The sequence below is a fragment of the Carya illinoinensis genome, chromosome 5, assembly GCF_018687715.1.
Source record: "Carya illinoinensis cultivar Pawnee chromosome 5, C.illinoinensisPawnee_v1, whole genome shotgun sequence".
Taxonomy (NCBI): Eukaryota; Viridiplantae; Streptophyta; class Magnoliopsida; order Fagales; family Juglandaceae; genus Carya; species Carya illinoinensis.
In genome coordinates, this window is record NC_056756.1 from 35,898,539 (window position 1) to 35,921,049 (window position 22,511).

Genomic DNA, 22,511 nt, shown 5'->3' on the forward strand with positions numbered 1-22,511 from the left:
CACAAGGACCATCTCCTAGGCAATCGGACAACTCAAAGTAGTGGCCAGCCAGGCCACGCCCCTGCCCCTTTTCTTTTTCTTAATTTTTGTATTGATAGTGTATTTTCTAATCTTTTTTATAAGCTGATTGTGTATCAATATTACACATTCAATTCTAATTGGCTATGAAGTTACAATTATGTGCCACGATAGCATTTTCCAACACTGAACTAACAAATCAGATTTGATGGGAGGATCCAATATGAAATATCAGCCTAACCTAAAAGACCAGTTTGAAAAATTTTTAAAGGATGAGCCAATGTATAAAAGAAAAAATCTACTATGCCACCCATTTGTTACCACTCCATTTGACCGCTCGGCAGAACAAATAAAAATTATTTAATGATTAAAAAAATAATTTTTAATATATTAGTGTATTTTTTATATTTTAAAAATATTTAAATATATTAAAAAATATGAAAACAAAAATAACAACAAAAAAATGCACACCCAGCAATCATTGCTAAGCGACAGCCTAACACAGCTCTTTATAAAATGTCCAAACCCAAGGGATACATCCCACCTTATTTTGTCTTAAACTTTTATTGTTAAAAGAGAAATTCTACATACAACCTTGAAGTGTGCAACTACCGCGTAATTGCTTTAAAAAATAGTAAGGTCTACTATTAAAATATTAATTTTTTTCATGTGAATTCTATATATTTTATTCAATTTTTTCAAAATGATTACGTGACCGTTGCACATTTCACGGTTGCAAATATATTTTCTCTGGTCCAAATGTAAGTACGAAACACCAAATTTTTGAGGAGGACCGCGCTAAATTGTCGTTAGAAGTAAGGTTTGATTTAAGGGTTGAACCAAGGAATGGACCACGCATTAGCGGTAGGCTAAAGTGGTTCAACTTCGACCTTTGAGAGCTCTCTCTGTGTCTATATTGAATGAACATCATAGGAAGTGCTCTTGAAATGAAGTCGAGAAACCATCGTAGGGACAAAGAATCTTCTGGCGTGAAGAGAGTCGTCATGATTCCCTGTCCACATTTTGTGCTTTATTTCTTTGATAAGGTTGTGCCTCTTATTAGTCAAGCAAATGGACTTGTGTTTGCATTCCATCCTCAACCTTTGTTATTTTAGGGTACAAGATTATCTATCTATAGAGATCTTTTGTTATTAAAAAAAAAAAAAAAAAATCCACAACTTTTGCGTTCCAAAAAATATCAATCTCTCTCTCTCTCTCTCCAACCTCAACCTCTAGCTCGATAGGCCCAGGAAAGCTCCTTGACATTCCAAGAACCCAAACTATTAAAAATGATTCACATCAACCCCCACCCCCAAAAAAAAAATAGAAAAGAAAAAAAATAATACCGAGTCACCAAAACTTGTAGAAATGTAAAGCTCGAAATATTTAGATGGGGACAATGTAATAGAACGTTCATATATTATTTTAAGGATCAAAAAAGATATTGCATAGTATTTTCAGTACATCATCCACAACTAGTATGAGAGTTCCAGAGAAGTTTTCGAATTGTAAAGGGAACTGCACCGAGACAGGACAGCCACTCTTTCGTTTTCAAGACAACAAACAAACTTACAATGGCACTGAGTCAAAGTGCATCTATGTAATAACAGTAGGTGCAGTTCGGCCAGTGAATTCCTGCAGCTTGGAAAGCTTCAGTGCAACTTCAACCTGTAATTGCATGGATTAAGGTCAGCGCAAATAATAGTACAGGACATAGGATAATCAGGTATGGATTAGGGATATCTCACAAGAGGAGCAAGTGCTTCTTGCGAATCTCGGTTGATTTTTGCTGGATCCTTCTCATATTGCTCAATGTAAAGACGGATTGTTGCACCCTCCGAGCCAGTGCCTGAAAGGCGGAAAACCTGCATGTGCATAGGAAGGTAAAGCATGAATTAGTGTTGTAAGCAACATTGCAACTATTTCCACCATTGCTTTGATCAAGACAAGAACGAATACGTTTAGAGAGCTACAGTGCAATAGTGTCTATAAGAAACAAGATATCAACTAACAAAGACCTGTGATCCAAGTAAACTATTATTTATTTACAAGAAAAGACCATCTCGATTTCCTAAAAATATTTTGAAAGCCAATAGTGGAAGTCCGTCAGCCAATGCACCCCTGTAATTTTTTTTATAGGTAAATGCACCCCTAAAAACTCAACGCAATGTTTACCACAGCTAGTAATTAAAATGTTTCTTCTGGTCAGGTAATAAACAACGAACAGAATCCGTCAGGGTGCAACTTAGTGCTCAAAGGGCAGGCTCGGGATGAGTTGTAAACTCAGAAATTTGGGGTTAGGTTTGGCACTTGGAGTTTTCCTGGACTACTGAATGCACGATTCTGGTAAATAGGGTCACATATCCAAAGTTTACTCTGCAAGGATAGGTCCCAAACAACCCTACCTTGGTGGGAATCCATGTAATTAAAAAAAATAGAATTATAAATGGTAGCAGTATGAGTCAAGTTACCAATCGGGATCCATCCTCGAATAAATATCGAATGCCCTGGTGCTTAGAAATGGAGCCATCAACTGGATCTTTATATTCAAATTCATCAGCATGGACAACTTTTGACACATCTGAGTGCGTTCCTTTGACAATCCTATATGAACGAACAGTAAATAATCTTCAACAGGAAGCATGAACCTTTTAAGATGAATAACTTTAGGATATTATCCCCAAAAATAATACTTAATTCAAGGTCGAGAATGAAATGGATGTGTACACGTTAACCATATATAATTACTGCAGATTCATTGTCCTACAAAAGTTTCACCGTTCATTTTTAACTGAAATCTTGAACCTAAACAATATAGTTTTAACAGAAATCTATGCCAAAGTTTCAGTCAACTGTATGACCACTAATATCAATGGAATGATTTTCCGAGGTTGTTCTTTGGACTGAGACTGTAAATATAAGAAAAATGTGTCACCAGTTTACCAAGTGTCGTGACAACATTCTAGCTCGTATGTACAGTATTCAAGCCGGTAGGCCAATACTCTTCAGAGCACAGCCCACATAAAACAATTGTGTAGTCTCAAAATCAGCACACATCTCTATACAAAGATCAGAAGTGGACTCAAGAAACATCAGCACAGCCAATGATGAATGGGAGATATTTACATGTAAGAGAAAAGAAGGGGTCATTAACAATGAAACATTCAATTTAAAAACTGACCTGTAACAAGAGGGGCATATGGCTTGAGCCAGAAACAAAACGAAAAAACAAACTATTAAAGAGAAATTCTAAATGGAAGCCTTACACCACACACCTCCACCTATCTAATATGTGATTTGTCATTTTTGTCCTTCTATCTTAATGCTTAAATGTGTGGTTAAATAGAAGGGCAAAAATGACAAATCACATGTTGGTTGGGTAGAGGTATGTGCTGCAAGGCTTCCTTGTAATATTTCTCAGTAAACAAACAACAAAACCACACGGGACTCTTGTTAGGCTATCTTCTACGCACAGGTTATGAAAACCTTTAGCCAAGTGAACTGCAGCTTAGACCAGCTGGAATCTAAAATACTTAACATCATGTAGTTTAGTATCTAAAAGCAGGCACCAATAGGGCTGTACAGGAACCGACGCCGCCGACCGCCACCGCACGGAACCAGCCGAAACCGGCAAGGAACCGGTCGGCCGTCGGTGCTACTTATGTAAAACCTATGTCGGTCGGTTCGGCAGCGGTTCACCCCCCTAAAAACCGCTGAACCGGCCGACTATTTATATTTATATTTTTTTTAAAAATATACTTATCTAAACGGCGCCGTTTCACTCATTTAAGTGGAACGGCGCCGTTCAAAACCCGTTTATTAAAAGCATCACCTAATGAAACGGCGCCATTTGGCCTAAGCCAAACAGTGCCGTTTCAATCTAGGGTTAAGAACTTAACCCTTTTGCTTTCAGACTCTCTCAGTCTCTCGAGTCTCGACCCTCACTTGAAATTCTTCTTCCCTTTCCATTGTTCCAGCCGCCTCTCGCTCACGCAGTCACCCTCACCCTCACAGTCACTGAACCGGCCGACTCACTCTCACAGTCTCACTCTCCAGCGACGAGCGGCACACCTCACGGCTCACGTTCCTGTACAGCCCTACCTCACGGAGTGCACCGCCGCACCTCATCGGCTCGCCGCTCACCCCCACGGTAAGATTACCTTTTATTCTTTATTTTAATTTTAGTTTTTCTATTTTATATTTTGTAGTCCAATTTAACAGAGTATTTTAATTTCTATTTATTATAACTACTCATTATAATTTGTGTTTATATAAAATTATAATTCTAACATTTTAATTTGCACTGGACAGTGGACGGTTTGGCATTCTTTTTAATTTATTATCATATTATTTGAAACATTTGTTATCTAAATAATTAATTGTGTATTGTGTATTGTGTATGGACACTGGACAGGGATATTGAAGTTTTGAATCCACGTAGTAGCACTGTGAAGCCTAATCCGAGACTTATTGAATCTAAATTCACTGTGAGTATTCTGTATTCCTGTTAGATTAAAATCAAATGGTTTGGTTGTGAATTAAATTTTTAATATTGTGGAATGTGAGCCAGTGAGGTTATTTATCAAAAAAAAATCTGTGAGCCAGTGAGGTTGATGACTGATGAGTGATCCAAAATATAGATTAGAGTCTTAGACTTGTGATGTTTGCCATGTTGCAAACTAGCTGCTGTGTAATTGACAAATTGTGTTGGTTTTTTTTTTTTGGTTTGTTTTAATTGTTGTGTAATGAGTCATGACGACGATGACGTGATGTATATGATTTTTCATATGGTAGATGGATTCTTCTTCAAGTCCAATTGATCTTGATTCGAACTCCCAAACAGTTAATTTGGAAGAGACCCAAACACCAAGACCCCAAAGTGGCCCTAATAGTAGTAATTGTCCACGTCCTAAGAAACGGAAGGGAAAAGATCCGTCAATTGTTTGGGACCATTTTACAAAAGTTGAGAGTTGTGCGGTAGATGATCCTAAGGCCAAGTGTAATTATTGTGGCAAATTATATGTTTGCCACTCTAAGAGGAATGGAACTTCAACCATGCAAAACCATCTACCTTAATGTCCCAAGAATCCTCATAAACGTGGGCCATTGGATAAATACCAAAAAACACTAGTAGGTGAAGCAACTTCAGAGGGGGTTGGAGAGAGTGAGAGTGTCATAAGGAATCTTGTTACCCATAAATATAGTGAAGAGGCTGTGAGGTTGGCACTTGCAGAGATGGTAATTATTGATGAATTACCATTTAGATTTGTTGAAGGGCAAGGGTTTAAGAAGATTGTTTGGTTGCTTGAACCTAGATTTAAGGTGCCATGTCGAGTAACGGTTGCAAGAGATTATATGAAACTTTTTTCATCTGAAAAGGCCAAACTTAAGAAGTTGTTTAAGGATGGGGGAATGAGGATTTCATTAACTACTGATACGTGGACATCGGTATAAAATCTGAATTATATGTGCCTAACTGCTCATTTCATTGATAATGATTGGAAATTGCAAAAGAAAATCATTAATTTTTGTTTAATCCCTAATCATCGAGGGGATACTATTGGAAAATATATTGAATCATGTCTTCTTCATTGGGGTATTGATAAGATATTTACTGTTACTGTTGATAATGCTAGCTCAAATGATACTGCAATTTTATATTTGAGGCATTTTTTGACGGGGAATGTGTTGGGGGGAAAGTATATGCACATGAGATGTTGTGCTCATATTCTAAACCTTGTCGTGAATGAGGGTCTTAAGGAGTGTAATGACGTCATTACGATGGTTAGAAATGCGGTTAGATATGTGCGCTCCTTCCCTGCAAGGTTAGAGAAGTTTAAGAGATGTGCAGAAAAGAAGAAAATTGATGGTAAAAAAATGTTGTCCCTTGATGTACAAACCCGATGGAATTCAACTTACATAATGTTGGAGGCGGCTGAAAAATTTGAGAAGGCTTTCAGGCGGATGGAGAGTGAGGATCACAATTTTCTCTCTTACTTTAAAGATGGAAACATTGGACCTCCTAGAGCTGAGGAGTGGGAGACAGTGCGGGTATTTGTAAAATTTTTGAAAATGTTTTATGATGCCACTTGTAGATTTTCTGGGTCTTTGTATGTCACGGAAAATACCAGTTTTTTGGAGATTTGTATGCTTCAAAAAGAGTTGGTTAGGCTGAGTGAAAGTGATAATAATTGTTTGATGAATATGGCCGTGAGCATGAGAATTAAATATGATAAATATTGGGGTTCATTGGATAGGATGAACTTGATGTTGTTGATTGCAGTTGTGCTTGATCCACGTGGTAAGTTGGGGCTTCTTACTTTCCACCTGAAAAAAATTCATGATGAGTGTCGGGCTGAGGAGTTGGTGTTGAATGTGAGACAGTTATTATCAGATTTGTATGCGGAGTATAATGATGCTTTCAGTTCTAGCTCGGTTAACTCGACTGAACATGTTTCCCCTCTGCCATCTACATCCACAAAAGTTAGTGAAGACAATCATGAGTCACAATTTTTTGCTGAGTGGTTGCTAGCATCGAGTGCCTCTGGATCTACATCTGCCAAAACAGAGATTGACCGGTATTTTTCAGATGGTTGTGAGGCATTCATCCAATCTTTTGACTTGTTGAACTGGTGGAAAGTTAATGAGCCTAATTATCCTATTCTTGCGAGGATTGCACGAGACTTATTGCCGATGCCTGTTTCCACGGTTGCATCAGAATCAGCATTTAGTACGGGAGGTCGTGTACTTGATCCTTTCCGGAGTTCATTGGCTCCGAGAACTGTTGAGGCACTTATTTGTACTCAGAATTGGTTGCGACATCCATCAACCCCAATTGATATTCGAGAGGCCATAGATAATGTTGAAAGCTTTGTAGTAGAATCTAGTAATGTTTTTCTCATTCAATTTAGTATTTACATATTCATTTGCTTTTATAATTTAATTTAAATTCTTTTTCATTACCATAATTTATTAATATTGATTATTTGATGTTTTTCTATATAGAGTTAGGAGCATCGTGCATCACAACTATTGATGACTGAAGAGTCGAATACTGCATTGGACATCTATTTGGAATCTTGAAGACTTGAAGAATGAAGATTGCTCTCTTATTTTAAGACAATTTGGAATCTATATTTGGAACAATTGTTGCTTATTTGCTTAAGACAATTTGGTTTTGTTTGTAATGTGTATTAAACATTTAGTGGAGTTTTTTATTTATTTGCTTTTAGTTAAGTAGTAAGTATATAAGTAGTATTAGTAGTTAGTTATTAGTTACTAGTAGTATAAATGACATTAAAATAAAAATGAAATTGAATATTTAAATTTAATTTTAAAATTTCAGCAAATAAAAGCCCACAAATGTTGATGATCTTAACTACTGAATTGAGCCCAAAAAGAGGATGAATTGGGCTTTAAAAAGGCCCAAAAGGTCCGGCCCAAACCGCATAGAACCGACCAACCGACCATGAACCGGCCAGCAAGCGGTCCGGCCGGTTTTACCCCCTTATATGGTCGGTTTCGGCCGGTTTCTATGCCTTTGTAAGGTCAGCCGGTCGGTTTCGGTTTCTCTAATAAACCGAACCGTATAGTCGGTTTTTCACCCCTAGGCACCAATTTTGAATACATAAATACTTCACATGCAGCAACCATAGAGATTGACTATGAGTTCATGATTCTGAAAATGATAAAAGCACTGAGACCACATCAGCATCCCCCTTTCCGGGCTAAAATAGTGTTATCACTACTTGATGTAACCATTAGAGAAGCATGTGCAATCTCAGAAATAAAGTTTTTAAAGTATCAAAATGAACATACTCATTAACTTCTGAAAGGGAAGATTGCAGTTTGACCAAACATGCCATTAGTTCCTTGGCCGCACCTGCATCCACGTTCTTCAAGAAACAATTTAAACTAGTTAGAAATAAACCCAAGATTTTGTATGGCTAAAATAGGACAGAACCCACCTCATAGTCATATCGAGTGTAATAGTGGCGACCATAAGTAGCCCAATGCTGGCGCACTATATCTTCAACAGTCACAAGCTTTTCACCACCAAGATTCTCCTTATTTTTGTGAGCAAGAATGGAGAGCCAAGCCAAAACAGCCCAGATTCCGTCCTTTTCACGTATATGGTCTGAGCCTGTCAACAGAAGAAACAAAAGATAATGCAACAACATTGTATTAAGTTTCTAAAAGTCCCAAATATTAATAATTGACTAGATAAAGGAAATGCCAAATACTAACCGGTTCCAAAACTTTCTTCCCCACAAACTGAGCATAACCCAGCATCCATTAGATTGCCAAAGAATTTCCAGCCAGTCGGTACCTATCAATTAATGGAAAAATAATACTCAAGATCAACAGCAAAGGATGAAGAAATTCAACCTTAAAACTGTGCCGAAGTGTACCTCGAAAAATTTTAAATTCAAATGTTTAGCTACAACATCAAGGGCAGCTGAAGTTGGCATGCTCCTACACGAGGCAAAATCAAAAGATGATATTAGTTTTAATATATTAACTGAACAATAAGTATGCATAAATGGCACCTCAAAGCACCATTGGATTGCTTTGCATAAATTAGTGAAAAGTGCAAAGGGTGAAGATCTCCAAGACAGTAATATCAACCTTAAAAGATAGTGTAGCTCTATATTGAATTTAATTAAAAAAAAAAAAAAAAAATTGCAAGTACTCTTAATGGTATGGTTCATATACATTACAAAAGGAAGAAAGTAGCTCAATCCCACGTTATACAATATGTTTCAAGTAGAGTATACCTTTTTGGTACATTAGAGATCCTTCTAATATCCATGATGAAAATTTAAGCTAGCAACTGGATTTTAAAATATATGTTATGCTCAAGAATCTTTTTTTTTTTTTTGATAACCTTGGGTGTCTGGGCCAGCTTACGCGCACCTCAACTAATCCCAAGGGGCCCTGAAGTTAACGACCAGGTAAATCCTCTAGTGGCCCTGAGGGGACTCGAACTAGTGACCATTGGGGAGCAAACCCAAGGCCTGACCAATTGAGCTACCCCTCGGGGTTTATGCTCAAGAATCTTGATGCTACTAATATGTTAGGAGACAAGACTCTGAAACTAGTCCATCAAATTAATATTTAGAGGTTAATAACTTTGCAATGCTGGATTGGGGCATTTTCAGCATAATTTGGATATAAAGAGTGATCAACCTTACTTCAAAAGAAATAATAACCTGAAACTGATTCGTATCTATATCTCCATTGTCAAGATTTGAGAAATTTCAAGAAGTTCAAATATAAATTTTACAAAAAACACTTCAGCTCTAGATACAATCAACAAGCAAACGCGTACTAATATGTTATGCTCAGGAATCTTGATGCTATATACACATATATACATATATGTGTGGGCGTGTGTGTATAAATTGTATGGAAAAATGGACTCTGAAACTAGTCCATCGCATTAATGTTTAAATTCTTATTCAAAAAAAGAAAAAAATCTCTTCACAGCAGTTATGCTATGGATTTACGTGCATCTCGCACATCTCGCACATCAGCACCTGATTTAGTTTCCATGGGCACAAATTGACGTGTACTGCTCAAACAAGAAGTAACATATAACACCACCCCTATATGCACACACACTTGGATACAGTAGAAGTCAAACAACGCAATATAGAACCTGGCAACTCCCTTTAGACCAGCAGAGAAGTAGGGTATGGCGTCAACTGCATTTGCAGCAATGATGGCAACAGAATCCGACGGAGTAACAAAGAACCTAAAAAGACAATAAAAGTTGCCAATTGCTTGTTGTAAACAAAACAAAAGATCTACTCCAACAAATGAGGGGAAAAATAGAAGACAAATGTTGCCGATCCTACCTTTTTCCGAGAATCATGTTACGATCTGCATCACCATCAGCAGCTGCGCCAAATTCTGGGGGTTCGTCTTGAGGATTAGATTTTCCCAGTCCCATTCGAGCAACCAACTCCTTTGCATAAGTGAGATTAGGATCTGGATGCCCTCCACCAAAATCTTCCTGTTTGCATTAAATTGCACATGAATCAGCAAATGGTAAATATGTTAGGATAAAGGGAAAACAGTTTTGTCAAAAAATGAAAGAAAGTTCCAGGAAGACCTTGGGCATGCAGTTCAGTAATGAGCTTTCTTGTGCACCAAGCTCTTCCACAAAAATACGTTTTGCATAAGCTCCAGCGACTCCATGTAGTGCATCATAACTTTCAACATAAAAAAGAGATATAAGTCATACAATTTACCAGAGCTTGTTTTATATGTAATGCAAATTTTATTAAAGGAGCGAGGGGCAGATCCCAAGAAACAGATATTCTCAGACTACTTCACTACTAATCACAAACTATTCACTACTATTACAAATGATCTAAGATACTCTTAGCATCCAAATAGAGCTGAAGTATACAAAGGGATACACCCAACTAGCAAGATGAAGAAAAAGTGCAAAATCCCTAAAGTCTCATTAGCTGGAGAACTGGGAATTGTGAGCAATAATCCAAGCATACAAATTGTTGAATATTATGGCTTTTAATTCTGGCACAATTCTCTCACGGCCTTCAAAACTTTGGGCATTGTGTTCTTGCCAAATGCAACACATTGTTAAGCACATAAGGACCGTCCTTCAAACATCTGAATCTTGTGACCACCACAAGGATTCCACCATAAGTGCAACCAACTCTACCTCCCTTTCGGGCATAACCCATCAATCCAAAGTGCTATATATCATTGCCTAGAAGCTCCTAGCCAGCTCACAATACAAAAATGATCAATATTTTTTCTACACTACTCAAATACTATAATATGCCTCTTTCTCAAATTATCCATAGAAATATGCATAAATACATTCAAATATGCTTGCATATGTGTATCTATACACCCCCACACACACACACAGAATAATACAGTTACATATCTGATGTTATACTCATACCCACACATAGTATGCATGCATGCATGTATATTTGATAAAAAGATAATGCTCTGCACAAATATGTAGATCAGTAGCTTTCAACATACCAAAATGTGAACTTTGAAGATGAGAGTAGCTTCCTGATTGAGTCGAAATCAAAAATGGACCTGAAAATTTGAGAAATAACAATTGAACATTGTTTTCAAGAAACAGAAATATGAAACTGTGTGCAGAGATCAAAGACAGCAAGAATAATGATTAAAAGATTCTTAAGCAAGGGCAAATGGCTTTAACATTCCTACGGTAACCAAAAAAACTGACAAAACATAACAAACCCTACTACCATGAAAGCAAATTTCCTGAGGAATAGTGCCCTTTAGAAGGCACTGCATGATACAGCATTTGGAACAAGAAGCATTATTTAATAAGACTACAATGAATGGAATAACCCATTGCCATCTGTGTTGCTCATGCAAATATAGGAGAGAAATGGAGATCCCGTAGGGAAAACTTACTTCATCAATTTTAAATAATCATTTGCTGAATCAAAAACCTCAACATCAAATTGTCCCTCAGGCCCCTGGAAGCTGGTTACACCTACTGTAGAGATATCCACCTATATGCATATTTTGAAATGTCAGATAAAAACATGATAACTGAAACTACATATGACAGTCTAATAACAACATCACAGGGGGAGTAAAAAGGAAACTCGTGCAGCACAGGAAGCAAGAAATACATCAGGTAGATTTTCTGCATTGAAGTACTCCTTTATTGCTTTTGTGTTCTCATAGATCTTATCGGTGATTCCCTCTGGAGCAGGTCCACCATTTTCCATATTATACTTAATCCCAAAATCCTGCAATCAAACAAGAGAACGAGTAGAGTCTATACTTAACTGAAGTTTCAAAAGGAGCATCCAAATAGGGGGAAAAAAAGAAGGAACATTTTCAATTTTCATTTAGCATATACAAATGTTTGTTCTTAATCTAATTTGACTTTCTGCATGTAACATAGTTTGCTCTTCCAATAGATATGTTTGATGCATCAATGTTTAGTAAATGCATCTTGCTTAGTATATAGTTCAGTTCTAAGGATTGTATGAAAATTCTCAACTTTAGCATTTTCTAGGAATGTGCTATTCCACGAAGACAGATAATAATATAGCTCACCCAATGAAATCTGAGGATTTTGACCTTTGGTCACACAACACACAGAGAAGGGTAACAAGAGTAAGAAATAGAAGATTTGAGTCAAACACATATTGATACACATGCTAAAAGGGGAATGCATCACATATAACAGGTGGAATTAATTGAGACACTCAAGATGATAGTGAGCAAAAATAATATTTATATAAATTTATAGTTCAGAGATGGGCTTTTTTTTTTTTTTTTTGGTTGGATGGTTCCAGAGTTCTTTTTTGGCATGATCCATGGCGTGGTGGTGGTAGGGTTCTTTGCACTGTTTTTCCAGATCTCTTCCGTATTTCTCAATATCCAGATGCTTCGGTGGCTGAGATTTTGGACTCTTCTAGGGGTTCTTCCCATTGGAATGTTCTAGTTTCTAGAGCAGTTAATGACTGGAAAATTGAGGCTGTTTCTGAATTGTTTGCACAGCTTGGGCGGGATGCGAGTGATAAGATGGTCAGGAGGCACGCTGGTAATAAGAAATTTTCAGTTCGTTCTTTGTACAAGTTGCTGTCTAGGCTGAATGGGGTACACTCCTTTCCTTGGAAGAGTGTTTGGAAGAGTAAGGTGCCTTCAAATGTAGCGTTCTTTTGTTGGTCTGCTGCTTTAGGGAAGATTTTCATTTTGGACAATCTCAAGATGGGTGGATTAATTGTTTTGGAGTGGTGCTTCTTATGTAAGAAAGCTGGTGAATAGGTGGATCATTTATTATTACATTGTGAGGTGACTAGGGTATTATGGCATGAAGTGTTTAATAGAAGCGGAATGGCTTGGGTGACACCTAGGAGGGTGGTGGATCTTTTGGAGAGGTTTAAGGGGTAATTTACAAATTGCTGCTGTTTGGAATATGATCCCTTTATGCCTTATGTGGTGTATTTGGGATGAGAGGAATGGCCGATGCTTTGAAGATAAGGAACGCTCAGTAGCTGAACTTAGACATTTTTTCTTTAATACCTTATTTCAATGGGCTTCGGCTATTGTGTTTAGTGGAACTAGTGTACATGATTTCCTTGTTGCTTTTTCTAGCTATTTTCTGACTTGTAACTAGGTTCAGCTTTTGTATACTTCCTGTGTACTTGCCTTTGCCTTGCTGCTTGTCTGAATAAAATTTCTTATTCATTAAAAAAAAAAAAAAAAAAAAAAAGGGAGGGGGATGGGTGGGGATGAGAAAGGACAGAGATCCACAGAAAAGGTCAAAACATCAAACAGAGGCCAATGGGCAACCAACAAGAGCAATTGTTGTCAATACAGATACTCATATGCAAAAATCACTCATTAGACACAGGAAGTGCACTGTACCAATATAAAAGTAGTCAAGCTAAAGGTCATCTCAGACAAGCGACAAGAGATGGATAACAAATTGGAAAGAGAACCTATGCTCACTATTCCAATATTTAAAGCCATCAAGACCTTTGAGCAGTCAAATCCACATTGTCACTTCTCTTAATGCAGAACACATAGAAAGGCAAGGGAATAACCATTAATCTAAACCATATCCAAATATAACAAGATAATATAAAGAGATTGACCCTACCTCATGAGGACCACCTGGATTGTGACTTGCAGTCAATATAAATCCTCCTGATGCCCTGGATCCCTGTTATCAAATGTTATAATTAGAAAGTTACTCCACTGTTTTCCAATGAACAATGCAGTTCTGCAAATAAATTTGAGATCGAGAAAAAGGATATATATATCCATTCAAGCAAAAAACTTACATCTATTCCAACTCTTTCACGAATAACTGCCGATACAGCAGGGGTCGAAAGCAATCCATTTTGACCAACCCAGATGCGCCTTACTCCATTTGCAGCAGCCATCTTAATAATGATCTGCCAATTTATAATAAAGATTAGAAGTAGATGATGGGATAATGTCATTAAGCACCATAGACAAGATCTGAGCAAACTAAATCAAACTTAAAAAGCAGTAAGCACCAAAAGAACAATGCCAGTTCTCCAAGGATCTGTAATTGGGATGGTTCAGATGATTGATGCACTTAATGCAACCACGGATCTCACCAAGCCCAATTCACCAAGCAAGGATTCAAGTCCTAGTGAAGAGCAATGCAAGCAATAACCTTGGACCGCAAAATTAGAATATCATTGACCTAGATCATCCCTAATTAAATATTATTTCCTCTTTGTCATGGACCCGTGGTTTAGCCAATCTGCATCATGGGCTGTTATTTAGGCTTGCAGCAAGGCATTATACTGGCTCGAGACATCCTCCAAAATCCCAGTGATATACTCTTATACCACTGAATTACCAATATTTCTATATCCTGCTAAGGAGAAAACAATACAACCCTAAATATCATACACAAAATGCCATAGGTGAATAAATTATTTCAAGCTGCCCTAGATTTAAAAAATGTGAATTCAGTGCACAGTAAGAGATTAGTTCAGTGACTCAGGAAAAATCCATATTCACAGGAGCACAAACAGCAGTGTCTACTACAAAATATATTGAAGCATGGAGTCATAATTTCCACCATGATTCTTAACGACTAGAAATAATAAAATAAGTCATAATTAACATAATAAATTTTGGTGGAAAGACAAAACAAGATATTAAACATTTAACATAAATTTGACTAACTGCCAACAGATTTAATTTAAACAATTTTTAGTTCCATGGGAGAACGGTGATATAAACTCTCTTTTTATCAGACTGTTCCAAAATAACCTTCTTTTGAGATCTAGGATCAAAGAACCAGAACCAAGTTCTCATTTTCTTCCAGAACAAAATTCCATACTCTCACTTAGCAGATCATGTGAAAATAGGGCATCTTCTATCTTCTCTATGTATGCATGCATGTGTAAAATTCAGATGTACCAAGCACATTCAGAATCAGTTGATTTATAATGTACCTGAATAGCATCTTTTGAGTAGTAGCGGCCATCACCAGAGACAACAAGTGTAGCACCTAGATGAAGGATAGCATAGCAAAACATAGAATTAGATTAGAAACAAATGAAATAGCATTGTATTAGTGGATAAAATCTCATTTAAAAGGAAAGATTGTTGAACTGTTGCAACTATACAATGATGTCATTTGACAGGGGATATTGGTGGCCACTACAAGAACAAAGGACATTACAACATTGTATTGCTGAAGGCAAAGAAAACTTAAAAAATGAGGGAGCCAGATGGATAGATAACCCATGTTATTACACCATATAGAATAATTGAAGATTGCTTCCTTTTGAATTCAACCAAACAGTTAAGATTTAGTCTTGATTCGGTTGAGTTGCGCCCCATCCATTGACTTGTTTTAGTTCTAGTGCACTTTAGAGGATAGCTAAAGCTTTTTAACTTAAAGAATCTCAGGTATGGAAGCATTCTAATCAATATTGTCAGCAGAGTTGGACCATCTTTTCAATGCCCAGAGCACTAGCAAAACTTTGGCAGGATGAAATACGAGTGACAAACCTCGAGGGGTGAGCCGTGCAAAGATAGGGATGACAGGATGAATTAAGGATCTTTGTTTTAGGCCCAACAAAGTACGAGGAACTGCCTTGGCCTAACCCCTAAGTGGACTACGAATTCTAATCTAATTAAGAAAAGTCAAGTAGCACTAGAAGCGTCTGCTCACCGACCCATTAGGTAACCTCTTCCCCTCTAGGATTCTGTCCTAGGTGACCCAGCTCCCATTATGTTTTATTTTTATAATGAGGAATCCTGGGGACTATGTAAACGCGACATATTATCTTTTACTCGGTTAAACCCCAAACCCATATAATGCGCCCACACTACACGGGTGAAGTAAATCATTGACTTTTCACCAATGGGATGTGATCCCGAAAACTTTTTTGTGCCCAAGAGCTCGAACCTGAGACATGGAGGGGAACATACCCTCAATACCAAGGCCCTTACAATTTAAGCCAACCACTCGAACTAGCCTCAAACCAGGGGAGAACCCAAGCTTTTCCCAACACACACTCTGCCATACACCAGAAAACCATACCCAGCTTTATGCCGCCTATTCTCGAGCTTTTCTAAACAAATCTTGAAGGAGATTCTCCCAAAATGCTGCTAACCACTCTAGTTAACTCAAGGGTTCAAGAAACTTAGTTTTCTCCCCCATATTATGACAGTACACCATCAATAACTCACCAGCTCACTGACTGTCCAGGTTATACCAGAACACATTGCAAGCTGCCCTAACTTCGCTGCCGCTGCATCCTAGGTAGTTTGATGTAGTTGCTTACCGAGTATTGAACTCATGTTTTATTTTCAAGTGTTAGCTGTCCCAGATGAAGGACTGTGAGGATGATGCTTCTAAAAAAGACATGGCTAAGGGAAAAGAGGCAACCATTCATGAAGATTTTATTTTATGTTCAAGACAATTGATAAGTGATTTTGTGATTTCGCAAAAGACTTAGAAAAATTTTAATAAGTGATGCCTATGACTCTCTTTTATTTAATGAAGCTTGGTTTAAATTCTATTTTATATGGCTCATTTGAAAATCTTCAAAACGTTAGTAGCATTCCTAATCCCTAGAGGGGGGCTGCTGCATGTGTGCTTTATTCAATTATGCACACATTTGTGCCTTGCACTTTGTGCCTAGGCTCTAGACGGCATTTGCACTTTAGTACACTTGGTACTTTCACCAACACTATATCGGAGTCAATGAAACCTAAGATTTTCTCTTGATGGTAATTGAGAATAAGTTTTTATTGTTGTCATATTTTCAATGACAAGGAATCCCGGATACCGTGCAAACACAATATGTCTTTTACTGAGTTAAACCCTGAACCTGTGTGACACATCCCCATCACACAAACCAAGTAAATAATTGGCTTTTCACCAATGGGAGTGGCCCCTAGAAATTTTTTGCAACCAAAGGTTTGAACCTTAGACCTAAAGAGAACATGTCACCAAGACCAAGACCCTTACCACTTGACCAAGGTAGGTATCTTTCTATCCTCATTATACAGCTTTTTTTTTATTTTAATTATACTTGTTTTGCATCCTATATAACCTAGTGCCACCACAAAAGTTCGACTAGGTATGCAGTCTGTACTTACTTTTATTGTTTTGTATAAGCTAGTGTCACCATAAGTTCAATTAGGTATGTGGTCTACATAAGTTCATTTCGGCATTTAGTCTCAGCTTTTTTCTTTTTGTTCTGTACAGATTGGTACAAAAAAGGGGCATCCAATCTATCCCTAAACCATCCTAGGGGATTCGACCTAGAGTATTGTGGATTTCAACTCTTACTTCCATATATATATATATATATATATTTTTAATGTTTGAATGGATGAAGTACACCATGTAGTCAACCCAATACTCATTTTAACTATACAATTTGAAAAATAAATGTTATGTACTTCAATAGGAATAATGCTAGGAACCATGATAGGTCTATGCTAAAAAATAAGATGCATCATGTAAAGCGAGATTGGTGGTAAGATAGAAATTCAAAGGTATGTTCCTCTTAACATATATATATATAAGTGCTGCAGCCACAAAGAAATCCCAAAAAAGTAAACCCACAGGCTGGCATGACTTCATATGATATGTTAGATCTACTTTACAATAAAAGTAACTTTATAATCTAACGTATCACATCAAGCCACCTCAATTAATGGTTTTACTTTTGTAGGATTTATTTGTGGCTAAAGCATTTCTCATATATATATATATATATATTTGATAAATGATACAAACATTTTCTAATTGCCATCCATAATCGTTATGCTAACTTTCCAAAACCACCACAGGGTTTGTCATCTTATTTTGTGTTGATCATGCATGGATAGTTATGTGCATTCACACCTGGATTTATGTATTTTTGTAGGAAAATACTCTTCCATTGATACTTTCTTTTTTGATAAGTAAAAGGAAATATATTAAATCATAAAAAGGCAAGGCCCGAGTACACAAGGGGTATACAAAGAGCCTTCCATTGATACTAGATACCTAATTGTAATGACCCAAGGAAAGAACAAGTCATATCTGCATCTTTTCTTGAAAAGGACTACTGAATGTTACAATAGTATCCCACTGGAATCATTATAAAGGGCTTAAACTTATCTTTCTTAAGCAGAGTGGGATCTCATTCACCACTTTCATATACACAGTCCAAAGTATTATAATCTCTCTCTTTAAATCCCCAGCATCCTCATCACTCATCAAACCATTCCATCATATAGATAACACAGCTCAAGTCCCACACTTCTTGTTTGGTTTGGGTCAAATACCATTTGTAAGGATTCATAAAAGACCCCAGCCATATCTAGGCCCATACTCCAGAATGACTAGTCAATGTTACAATTGAAGCCGTAAAGATCATTATAAAAGGCTTGAATCTCTCCCTCCCAAACAATGTGAGATCCCCCTTCATCGCCTTCCTATACACAATTCGAGGTACTACCATAATAATGAAAGGCACTTGCCATTTGAAAAAAGGAGAGACACCACCCAAAACTTTTACCATTGAGCAACAATGACAAAACAAATTTTTATTACTCTTACTCATAACAGAAGAGCTTGATTAAGCTCACTTCTGAAGTGTGGAACAATAGATGGTGAATTTTAGGACAATGCCATCTTATCTATTTGCAAAGCAAAAATCACTGTCATTGCTGCCATGGTCATTCATTATTTGAGTACATGATAGGGAGGATACATGGTTTAATGATTATGAAAGTAAACAGTTCATTTGACAAGTAATTATCATAAATCAAGGAGTTAGTAAATAAATTCTAATCTTTAGTCAGGATGGTGTTCCTAGACACCCAGTGCCAATAAAATAAATAAGTTCTAATATAAATTATAAAGAGAAGATTATCGTTCATTATAAGATAGTGCAATCCTTTTGTGGCATGTTAACCACTATTAAATACGTACATTGTTCATAACTATACTACTTTATTTATGTAATCTAAACGTTGCATATGTATTAGATTTTAATTGCTAGACTTTTTCGTTCTGTTCTTGCATGCTACTTAAAAGGGGAATTTAAAATAATAATAATAATAAGAAGAAATATTCAAGGATCCTCTCTCTTTAAATCCCCAGCATCCTCATCACTCATCAAACCATTCCATCATATAGATAACACAGCTCAAGTCCCACACTTCTTGTTTGGTTTGGGTCAAATACCATTTGTAAGGATTCATAAAAGACCCCAGCCATATCTAGGCCCATACTCCAGAATGACTAGTCAATGTTACAATTGAAGCCGTAAAGATCATTATAAAAGGCTTGAATCTCTCCCTCCCAAACAATGTGAGATCCCCCTTCATCGCCTTCCTATACACAATTCGAGGTACTACCATAATAATGAAAGGCACTTGCCATTTGAAAAAAGGAGAGACACCACCCAAAACTTTTACCATTGAGCAACAATGACAAAACAAATTTTTATTACTCTTACTCATAACAGAAGAGCTTGATTAAGCTCACTTCTGGAGTGTGGAACAATAGATGGTGAATTTTAGGACAATGCCATCTTATCTATTTGCAAAGCAAAAATCACTGTCATTGCTGCCATGGTCATTCATTATTTGAGTACATGATAGGGAGGATACATGGTTTAATGATTATGAAAGTAAACAGTTCATTTGACAAGTAATTATCATAAATCAAGGAGTTAGTAAATAAATTCTAATCTTTAGTCAGGATGGTGTTCCTAGACACCCAGTGCCAATAAAATAAATAAGTTCTAATATAAATTATAAAGAGAAGATTATCGTTCATTATAAGATAGTGCAATCCTTTTGTGGCATGTTAACCACTATTAAATACGTACATTGTTCATAACTATACTACTTTATTTATGTAATCTAAACGTTGCATATGTATTAGATTTTAATTGCTAGACTTTTTCGTTCTGTTCTTGCATGCTACTTAAAAGGGGAATTTAAAATAATAATAATAATAATAAGAAATATTCAAGGAATGATACAATTATAAGAAGAACATAAAACAATAGTGATAAATAAATAATAATTAGTATTTCATAGTAGTGATTCTCGTTAGGGCCATAAATTAAGAAGAGTTTTGCTATATACAAGCACAGTCACGTACTAATCTGTGTACTAATACTGATTCATTAATACTTAAAATTTAAATTAACACTGTTTTCAATAAAATCTACTTTTTTACCAATCACGTCACATTGGTGCACAGGTTAGTGCACAATTGTGCTTGCAACTATATTTTTCCAATTAAGAATGCCAAAAAAGATAATGTGCAAGCCCAAGGCATGCATGCCCCTTACAAGCCTTTTGAAAAAAAGTGGACCCATATGAAAAAACTTGCTTTTTATGATGGGTCACACTTTTTTTCAAATGACTTGCATGGAGCTTGCCAGTCCTACGCTTATATCTAGCATTACTTGCCCAAAAAAATAAAACATAACACAACCCCAGCAAACAATAGTTTCTTATTATTTGTTAAGTCAGCCTTCAGATAGCACTTTCAGACCAATGTCAGAAAAACACTCAGAAAATCAGCAGATTTTTCTCGTGGTTATTTTTAAATCAGTTGTTATTGAAATTGCAGATTCTTTGAAATAAAGCATTTTCAGGCAGTTCTATCAAGTAGATCCTTATAACCCAAGAAAACAGGATAATATGACAAAGATTATTTATTCTTTAATGGGATAAACCAATTTTTGCTTGGAACAAAAGCAACCAAGTTGGTTCACCACCTTAAAAGGAAGTCATCGCATCTTTATAACGCCTTTGGTACATGCAAACTTGTAATATGAGTTAGTCTCATCACTCAGGACGTATGTATATCCCAGGTTGTACTTCAAAATGCTTTGTCTTCTAGACTCACCTTATGGCCAATATAAAAAATAGGCCTTAAAAACCGTTCTTATTGAAAGTATATTTTAAACTTTCCTTGTACATGGAGATGCGAAAACTCCATATGCAACATAACCTTTCATTTTCCTCTTTAATAATTCCACATGTAACAGAACAGTCTCATAAAACATAGACCCAAGCCACCCATATCAGATGGAACACTTACCTCTAACCTTTTCTGGAGTAAGGGCATTGAATGTTGACTGAACAAAATTTTCCAAATAATTAGGTTGTACGAAAACTTTCACCTGAAAAAGGTCACCGACAATAACGCTCATGTTAACAAAGTTGAATTAAGCAAATAGGTCCGAAAACTCTTGGAAAATAAATAAATATTTTCTGGCATACAATCTCCCATCTCGTTGCGTTCAATAAAATAGGGCGTTAGTAACTACTTTCTTCGTTTGAACAGCCGAGAATTAAGAGCAAAAACAAAAAAATTGAAGTTCTAGATCTTAACGACACGATGTATCAAACTACCATGCATTAGATCCACATACTACGGAAAAAGACGATAACAGAGCCCATCCATCCAAACATATTCAGAAATATACAAATCAATCAATAAATACACAGCAACTTAGTAAGGGATCAAAGAAGAAACGGCCTTCAATCTGAAACGAAATAGAGAAATCAAGATGCATTTATCAATACATCAAATGCGAAGGCAGAAATTTCAAAGCTTGCTTTGCATTGATACATGCTATGGGTAAACGGAACTGATCCAAATAATTTCTACCACCATTTCCTATGACCATGAACAATATCTGGTTAGATGTGAATCTCAACAAACAAGAAAACAAGTTTTTCGGAAGTAAAAAATCAGAAGCTGCATCTCAATTGAGCGACTCGATCAAAAACGGATCAGATTGGCAGAGTCTCAATTCAAAAGTACAAATTGATCTATTAAATGTAATAGATCCAATCGGAAATTCCGTCGAATTGTAAGAACGGAAATCGAACCTTCTTGCGTAGACCAGATGTGCCGGGCTTCTGGCCATCGATAGGCGTGGTCTCCACTCGAGCAACCTTGAACACCACCATTTTTAGCTTTTAGAACACGCTCGAACGCACGCTCTGACAGAAGGTTGACAAAGAACGAGAGCTCACTGGTTTTGGATTGGTGGGGTGAGGGTGTTATTTATAACGTGGCAAAGCAAGCTGGCCAAACGAGGAGGGACGAGTGTGAGTGTGTGTGTCAGCTTGAGAGGAAGATATGGAAGGATACGAAACGAATATTGGGGAGATGACGTTTTTGCCATGTTTACTGAGCAGTTTTTAAACCGCACGATACGTATCGTGATTCGTTTGGACCGCCCATGAAATTTTGTCCAAAAGAAAAATATTCTACTCTATATAAAATAATTTCAAAAATTAATATGATCACGTCATTATTTTTATTATAAATTAACTATGATAAATTATATAAAATAATATCAATTTATAAATTTATTTTTATATAATTTATTTATGATTGTAGCCCTCTTCAACTGTATTATTATATTTTGAACTTTTTAAATTTTAAATTTTTAAAACTTAACTTTCAAATCAAA

General features: G+C 36.5%; 1 protein-coding gene across 1 annotated transcript; it reads right to left on the bottom strand.

Annotated features, from left to right (window-relative positions):
* Positions 1–1,420: 1,420 nt before the first annotated feature.
* Positions 1,421–22,152, bottom strand: LOC122309175 (phosphoglucomutase, cytoplasmic). The gene is made up of 18 exons (XM_043122549.1): positions 21,922–22,152; positions 21,125–21,206; positions 15,003–15,058; positions 13,848–13,961; positions 13,664–13,726; positions 11,679–11,798; positions 11,455–11,555; positions 11,047–11,106; positions 10,136–10,235; positions 9,879–10,036; positions 9,680–9,775; positions 8,430–8,493; positions 8,266–8,347; positions 7,986–8,161; positions 7,837–7,913; positions 2,490–2,622; positions 1,767–1,883; positions 1,421–1,686 (listed from the first exon to the last, which is right to left on the bottom strand). Exons 1-18 carry the CDS (start codon positions 22,000–22,002, stop codon positions 1,615–1,617), a joined length of 1,752 nt encoding a protein of 583 aa, XP_042978483.1. The 5' UTR covers positions 22,003–22,152; the 3' UTR covers positions 1,421–1,614.
* Between the last annotated feature and the right edge of the window lie 359 nt (positions 22,153–22,511).

Excerpts from the sequence above, each read along its gene's own strand:
- LOC122309175 (XM_043122549.1), bottom strand. The coding sequence starts at position 22,002 with ATGGTGGTGTTCAAGGTTGCTCGAGTGGAGACCACGCCTATCGATGGC. Across the intron at positions 11,556-11,678 it reads ATGCAGAAAATCTACCTGAT|GTGGATATCTCTACAGTAGG; the intron begins GTATTTCTTGCT and ends ATATGCATATAG. Across the intron at positions 11,107-11,454 it reads GATTATTTAAAATTGATGAA|GTCCATTTTTGATTTCGACT; the intron begins GTAAGTTTTCCC and ends TCAAATTTTCAG.